General features: G+C 39.9%; 1 protein-coding gene across 2 annotated transcripts in view; it reads right to left on the bottom strand.

Moving 5' to 3' along the window:
• The window catches only part of LOC123096937 (uncharacterized), a 9709-nt gene extending 7199 nt beyond the window's left edge, over positions 1 to 2510 (bottom strand). For both annotated transcript variants that reach the window (XM_044518732.1, XM_044518733.1), the window contains exon 1: positions 1954 to 2510. In XM_044518732.1, coding sequence (XP_044374667.1) covers positions 1954 to 2219 — 266 coding nt within the window. In that variant the 5' untranslated portion in view covers positions 2220 to 2510. The remainder of the gene's footprint in view (positions 1 to 1953) is intronic.
• Positions 2511 to 8533: the final 6023 nt, after the last annotated feature.

The following is an 8533-nucleotide window of genomic DNA, read 5'->3' as shown; positions in this document are numbered from 1 at the left end:
CGCTCTCCGATGGCGCCGAAGAAGACGCCCAAGGGCAAGTCGAGCTTCTTCGGCGTGAGGCAGAAGCCCTCCGGTAACTTCGGAGTGGAGTTCTCCGATGCCGGGAGGCGTTGGTGGATCGGCACGTACCCCTCCGCCCACGAGGCCGCGCGTGCCTACGACGTAGCGGTGTGGCGTGCCGAGAGGCCTCGGGAGCACCTCAACTTCCCAGAGATCGAGAGTCGGGCGGAAGCGGAGATGCTTGTGCCGCAGGGCATCAAGATGAAGGAGATCCCGACGAAGAAGAAGACGAAGAAGAAGTCGTCGGTTGTCGTCAGTGCCGGCGAGACCGACGAGGAGGCAATGGCGAGGTTTGCTCGGGAGCATCCGGAGTACGTTCAGGCCGAGCTGGAGTACTACTGGAAGCGTGAGGCGGAGCAGAAGAAGAAGGGGGCGAAGAAGGAGGACGAGGCCGGTCCCTCGATGGTGATCCCCATCGAGTCCTCTTCCGAGGAGGACTGGGCAGACTTCTCGGAGGAAGAGGAGGAGGGGTGCGACGACCCGGAGAAGGAGGAGTTCTGGGCGCAGTTCCGCAGCTCCGACGATGAGGAGTAGTTTATCTAGTAGTTTGAATAAGTAGTAGTTGAAGTTCATGTATGAAACTATGTTGAATTTGATGTTTGAACTATGTTAAATGGACTAGTAGTTTGTCGTTTTAAGAAATTTACATCTTCATTTTGGACCATCTATTGAAGTTGCTTTTTTGGACCATTAATTTGGACCATCTGTTGAAATTGAGCTTTTTTCGGAGCTCCAAAACACACTTTTTGGCGGTTCAAATTTTACATCTCCGGTTTTGGACCGCCAATTTGGATCATCTATTGGAGATGCTCTTACATTGATCCAGTTTTCATAGCTAGATTTTAGAGCCAGGTAACAACGGACTTTCAGCTTCAGTTGAAACCCAGCTCCGACGATATAGTAGATACAAATTGCGTTGTCTTTTAGATCTATCCCTTTGGGTCACCAGCTGAGTTGAACTATTTTGTCATGCCTCTCATTCTTTAAATTTTTAACAAGCTGAGCTAACATCACGTTTATTTATCACATGGATGTATGAGTGCCAATCTTCCATTATCCAGATGTAACATTGACGACGAATGAATTAAGCTGCTTCATTTGAAATATCAAACATGAACACAGTTCTGGTTACACTTTTTCCGCTGTTGGTCAACCCCTTTTTGTTTGCCACCCATCATTGTATCATTTTCATTTATACACAATATGTCTGTGCAGACATTCATTCCATACATGCATGGTTTCTTCTTGGCTGCCTTGGGCTCGAGCTGCCGCAAGTACAACTGACATGCACAGTATCCTGCCACAACCGCCGTCAAGTCCAGGTTATGACTACTGACCTTTGTTGCCTCTCATGGACTCCCCCCCTTCCTTTTTAGTATTTCTTAGGTGATGTGACTTTTGACCAGGAGAATAATGCCACTACTAAATTTGGCTAATCCGAGTCCAATAGAATTTATGCATCTGCACATATTCATTGTTCCATATCTTATCCGAGTCCAATGGAATTTATACATGTGCACATATTCATTGTACCATTATAGTCATGTATCATTCTTAAATATTTTTGTCAAATCACAATCATTGTTTTGTTGATCCTTTTAAGATCCAATATGACGAGTAAAACACCAATTTTATGCAATATTTTCACCGAATAGGTGCCTCTCCATAGGCACCTCCCTTAGTACAAACACATTCTCTCCTCTCTCCCTCTCTAATTGTAACTAGGGTCCCTCAAAGAGGCCTCTTCAGATTGTATATATATTAAGGTCATCAATGAGAATTCTTACAGAATTCATTCAATCAGTTTTACTTTATAACACGTTATCATGCACGCCTCTCCACAGAGCAATTACGCCAAGAACGAGAACAGAGAAGGGAAGAGATCGACGATACCTGTGTGCATGTCCATCGGTCTGGTGCATGGCCGTGTCGACGGCGCCCTCCGGCGCTTCCACTCGCCACATAACTGCCAACGGCAGCGGCGGCAAACGGCGAGGCATCGCCATGGTCTTCAGGCACGATCTGGGCTCGCAGTGCGGCTGCGCGTCCTCAAGGCGCGGCGACGCGGCGTGACCTTCCCCGCAGGGCGTGGCCTCGGCCCTCCTCTGCTTCTCCTGGACTTGCATGGTTGCGCTCGCACCTGCGGCCTCCCTCGGCATGGAGGTCTACGGCGGCAGAGGCCAAGTGGGGCGCCCACTTCTCGACAGCGGTAGCCAACGCACGGCTCCTCCCTTAGGCAGAGCACCACCATGTCGCGGCTCGCAGCCCGGCGACACAGGCGGCCAACGGCTGGCGTGCACGCGCTAGCATGGCCCCTCCTATAGGCTGTGGTGGCGCACATCACCACGCACGTGGTTCCAGCCGGCGGCCTAGCAAGCCCATCACCACGGCAAGCAGCAGTTTGGGGAAATTCTTCGCAACAGAATCACACGGGAGAAAGGCCATGGAGCCTTATCTCTTCATCCTTTTTGAATTTAGCCCTTGCAGTTTACTTATTCATCGATTAGACACTTGATTTATCTGTTGACAGCTCAGGCTTAGTCCAGTATACAGGACAACCTACAGATTATATATTAATTCCTGTATAAGTCCAGTGATTTCTTGTTCAGCCCTCAGGCTTAATAGAACTTTGTAGTGCAGCCATTTGTCTCACTACATAATTATATTCGTCGGTAATACATGCCGGACAATCCTGTCTTCAAATTGCATAAGACATAATTATACATCAATTTGCATCATGTAAAGTTGTCATTTGAAGCTCACAAGTCTTCATATATTACATGAACGTGTATAATTTTGCATTTAAATGTATTACCAAACAAATACTATTGCAAAAGAATAACTTTGCTTATATCTAAGACCCTATTCCTACCGAATTTAAGACATTATTTGTGTCTTAACCCCTATCATTACATGCGATTTACGACAAGAACTATGATTTTGCAATAGAAATTCGATTTTCCGGCAAATCTTAATGAAATTCAAATAAGAATTATAAAATGTCATACTTAATATGACGAACCCAAATTTTATTTGTGAATCACAAGGTATTGGCATTTACTGCATTATTTGCAGATTATCCACCTCTACTGTGAGGTCTACATATTATTATTTTAACAAGATGACTATCTTCAAGTGCTCTTCCAAATATTAATATTATAGTGAACACAAGGTAATATAAATCATGAGCACTACTGACCATATCTACACCGCATCTAGTGATTATCTTCAAAGTGTTATCTATATAATTTATGGTATAAACATAACACCCCGATAGCATCAGCTACAATTATAAAATTTGCACCTCAGAAGCATTTGATGTTCACTAAAATGAGTTACTCTCATAGTAAATATTATTCATGCGCAATCACTATATGCCGAAATGGTATTCTTGTGCTAATTCAAGCCTCGCTTCGCTTTAATATGTCATAGAAAATTACGCAAATATTTGCATACCCCGGAGATTACCTTCTATTACATTGGTAAAATACATGACAGTGGAGCCTGTGTCACTATTTCTAATTATAGTGTCATCCATCCATCAAGATGGATACCAAAATTTATAGCAATGATTGAGTGTTTCAATACTTTTGCAAGGTACACATCACATTGTGGTTATACGTTCATAGTGACTAACCAATGTTAAACATGTAAAGTCTATGTGCTTTGGCAATGACTCTAAAGTCACACATTTCCTTAAGAATGAAGTCCAAAACATTAGCAAAGATTTCATTACATGTGTTGTATTGAAGGATACACCCAGGCTCACCATAGATCACCTTGGCCATGATTGTTCTCAAACAAATCATTTCATCCATATATATCTTTTACTCCAAGAAGTAAATTAAATAGTGCATGAACATTTCATGTAACACATGGCTGACATTTTCAAATGCACGTTACATTAGGCGGGAGTAATTATTTTAAGATGGGTCATGTACATCAGTCATTGTATCCATTTGTGCCCTTATTGCCACTCTAACCCCACATTCGAAAAATATCATTGCTACTCTCTTAATAGCTAAGTATGTACGTATTGCATTTTATAGGTCACCAACTTCACTTAGTTCTCAAACTAAGTTCATAATGGATGAATACTTATTCACCTTGAATATTTCCCTTAAGATAAACATGCTTCCATGAGCACATCGCAAATGATCACCCCATTCGTTTTCAAGACGTCAAGTCTATCGTGGCTCACAATTCTGTCACTTTAATCAATTTCAAGTTGAGATCCAATGATAAGATATTTTAAATATATAGATCTGATTGAAAATCCCTTAACACACTTTACATCCTCTTATGATGGTACTACCATTTTCCATGATGAAGGAACATGGAATTTCTTAAAATCATCAGACTCACCCCCACATGTGCTATACCATCATTTGAAAACCTGGCTCGTACTCAATACTATGCAAGTCAGCGGCGACGAAATATAACCATGATGACTTCAAAGTAAAGTGGTGGCTAAAAGACAACCAAAGACAGAATTACCTCTTAATAGGGAATAAATCGTTTTCAAACGATCACAAAGACAACTCTCAAATTTGTCAAATGTGTGGTTATACCAATACCGTACCTATGATTACCAAACCAAACATATGATTAAACCACACCACAAATTTATCAAAAAGGCAAGGAAGTTCATTGGGATAAATTTGAAAATTTGCAAACTTATAAACCAAAAACTATTCTTGTGAATAATTTTTCTCGAATATTCATCAGAGGGAGAACAAAAATCTAGTGTAATAAAAGGATGGTGAATTCCTTTGCACCAATGATATGTTTGCGTGATAGAAATTTCAGTAATTTTGGAGACCTCATGTAATCTCCGAATTATTCCCAAAATATATTTAGCCTAAACTTACTACATGTAGTGCGATGTCCAATATCCTATTTTTCGGACATGATACTTGATAAATTTGAATTTATGAATCAATTCATACTTACTATTGTTGCCTACACAATAATTTTCTAATTTTTAATAAATTAATTTGGCTTGATAGCCCTATACATCCTAGTTTGGGGATGATTAGAGAATTATTGACAATTCTATTGGTCAGTAAGTTGCAAATTTCCCCAAAATCATCAGATTTTGTGTGCACCACATGTGTCATGGGGAAATCGATTTTAAGGCACTCTCACCTTAAAATTTCAAAGGAACCACTCATTCTTTTGTGATCACATTTAGAGATATATGTGGATTATTTAACCATTATATGGGTTTATTAAGATACTTCGTGGTACTCATATAAACATTTATAAAATGATTTCATGTGTGTCTCTTATCACACACAACCATGCATGATCTTATTAAATTAATTTCTCATCTTATCATAGTAAGAGAAAATTCTCCTGAACATAGGATATTGACAACATCGTTGAACTCATTTCAAGAGCGATGTTTGATTATATTTAGTACTTTATGTACATACACAGAATGGTTTAGTTACATATCTTAACAAAGATACTAATATTAATTATATGACCACTCTTATAGAATTGTAGTTTACCAGCCTCTTGTTAGACACATATGGCCTTGCACACCATAAGTATGATCTAAATCATACCAACTGCATATCATACTACTTTCCCCTTGTAGTAAGTATGTGGAAATCAACAAAGTATTTCCCATCTGCGATAATTCTGTTACATACCGATATCACCACTCTAACGTACATAAATGGGCCCTCACAACAAATTAGGGATCTATGCAAGGAATAATTTATGCGCCAACCATAAATAAATTGAGCCCCAAATATGGGGAGTTATGATCAGTCCGTACGTTGATGCATCAGCAATAATGACATTTTATGGCATTAGGGGGAGATTACTACCACAAAGAGTGCCAAGAAATAAGTCATTAAGATTCAGTTCTTATGACCACGTACTTAATAGTCTGAAGTAGAAGTTTAGATAATCATATATTTGCAACACATTGCAAATCTGCCACATACATTTACTAATGACAAAGGGGTCACTAAATTTGCAGTAAAATGTTAGATAAAGTGGAGGTACCTCATAAACCACTGTTCTCCCCAATGAGAGCAAGAGGGGGAGAAATCTGACTACATGAGATATGATTTCTCACATGCTTCTGTGGAAATAGAGGAAATTAGATCCTCACTCAGTAAATGCAATTCAACATCAAGTTAAAAGACACCTCATAGGATGCTCATCATCCAAAGCCCTACATAGATGTGCACACTATTTTTAGTGACGGGACATGGAAAGACCTTAACTCCATCGTTGTAGGAAATCACAATGAGTTCAAAAGGTATCAATACATTTCGACAAATTTCGTCGATTCCACCAGAATCATATAACAACAGAATACATTTGTCGACATATATTTCTTCTCAAAATTGCTAAAACCTTTTGGGCCCCGAACCAAAATCCATGGTAGAGTGCCTCTTGCACTCATATTGGTTCACATAAAAGCAAGCATGTTAAAGAAGGATAACACTCGCTCAACAAAAGAGCTGTATTTACCACAATAATACATACTCCTCATAAGTATCTCCCATATGGAATACAAATAACTTCTCGTTCATAAACAAAGTAAACGAGGTGGTGAGAAAGTGACGCTTGTAGCAAAAAGGGTTCACGCAGAGACCCAACATCAATATGATGTGACATACCCTCTTGGTATGAGTGGAATTATGTTCCGATACTAAATATCATTGGCAGTGCAAATAATAGTATCCATGCAGTTAATGGATGCAATGGCTACAAAATTATATGAGTCACTCATTTCGGATATCTATATTGAAGTCCCTGAAAGGCTTATAATTCTGAATCCAGAATTAAATATGAGTCACTCATTTCCAATATCTATATTGAAGTCCCTGAAAGGCTTATAATTTTGAATCTAGAATTAAACTGCAACATGTTTTGTGTAAAACTCCAAAAGTCACTCCATGACTTTGAATGGTCGGAAATCATACGGTACTACCGACTAAACTAGATGATACCCCGCGCGTTGTTGCGGGTACATGTAGTTGTATCTTTATAGAATTGCAAAGATAATAGTAAGAGTAGACATTGAGTGATGGAGAATAAGAGCTAAAAATATTTTTTCTTGCTAAGTTCCTCTGCTTTGTGGCAGTGAACCCAGTGTATTAATTTGAGCAGGTTTTCAAGATAAAATACAACAATATCTTAAACAAATACAATGAGTAGATTAGAGAATTATTAGACAAATTTTCAGTAAATAGCAAGCATTATTTTCTGTTTACACAAGATAAATAGAATAAGTTGCTAAACACACACTCCTGGAAATGGCAACTCTATCATCAATGTGGATATTTTTGTTCCCTATAAGAGAACAGAAGGCATTTTCAATTTGTAACTATATATCGTCCAATGATTAACTTGGAATGGCACTAACAAAAACATCACATTTTCTCAAAAGGAGACGTAAATTTAATCTGCATGGAATAAAAAGGTGGGACCTTATTATTTTCTTCGGTTCTTTGGTAAAGGGTCGCCATCTACCTCTTGTTAGGAACAATGATCGATATCTCAAAACATGTTGAAATACCCAAAGCAAAAGACATATATTTGAGAGATAAACTGGATTGTTCTAAATCATGATGAGGAGCAATTGCCTCCAATTTAGCAAGCGAGTAGTCGAATAAAATAGGAGAGGAGAAAAATACAACAGGGTTAAAAATATTATTCCTCCAATGTTGAGCTTTATGCTTGCCGGTTGGAATCTCTTGCCCTAAACTGCAGCCGCATAATGACCTATTGATGCAAATTCAAAGACGTTGAAAAAACAGGATCCGTTAGATGGCAAAAGGTTAATTTGACCAAATTGATAATGTGAATCTTGGAATGCGAATAATATCCTAAAATGAATAAAATATGTAGGAGTCAAAGATGGAAAATAAATCCCATGGTTAGTAAGTACCTTAGTGGTTACAAAGCTCGATCTCAGCAGCATGGTGGTGGACCTCACCCTACGTCCAGCGTCCATCACCGTTTGTGGTCCTCCGGTGGTTCGCCAGGAAGATGGTGATTGCGCTGATTGCGTCTTCCAAAAAGGATGACATGGGTGTATTCACGTGCATGGTGAACCAAGGGAACTTCACGGTGGTGATCAACATACCCGCTGAGCAGAACCCACGAGCGGCCATGAGAGTAGCCAAATGGTCGTCCAAGACACAAAGTCATGGCATAGGAGAATAAATAGGTAGCCGCTCGTTTACCTCGGCGGCTTGATAGTCGTCTGCCTCACCTCTTCCTTGTGTGCATGCACCTAGTGCGTGAGGAGAGGAAGGGACAAACCTTCTTAATTACTTTGGTAGCCGACTGGTTGTCTGCCTCGCCGGTTTAGTGTACATGCACATAGTTATGTGCGGAGAGGAAATGTCAAATCTGCATGCAGCTGGTGGGTTATTATGGCGAGAAGTAGTAACTGCAACGCTGATAAGGATAGTACAAATCGTAAGGCTCTCTATGAAAA

This window comes from Triticum aestivum, chromosome 4D (genome assembly GCF_018294505.1).
Source record: "Triticum aestivum cultivar Chinese Spring chromosome 4D, IWGSC CS RefSeq v2.1, whole genome shotgun sequence".
In the NCBI taxonomy this organism is placed as follows: domain Eukaryota; kingdom Viridiplantae; phylum Streptophyta; class Magnoliopsida; order Poales; family Poaceae; genus Triticum; species Triticum aestivum.
This window is presented reverse-complemented; position numbering and strand designations above follow the sequence as displayed.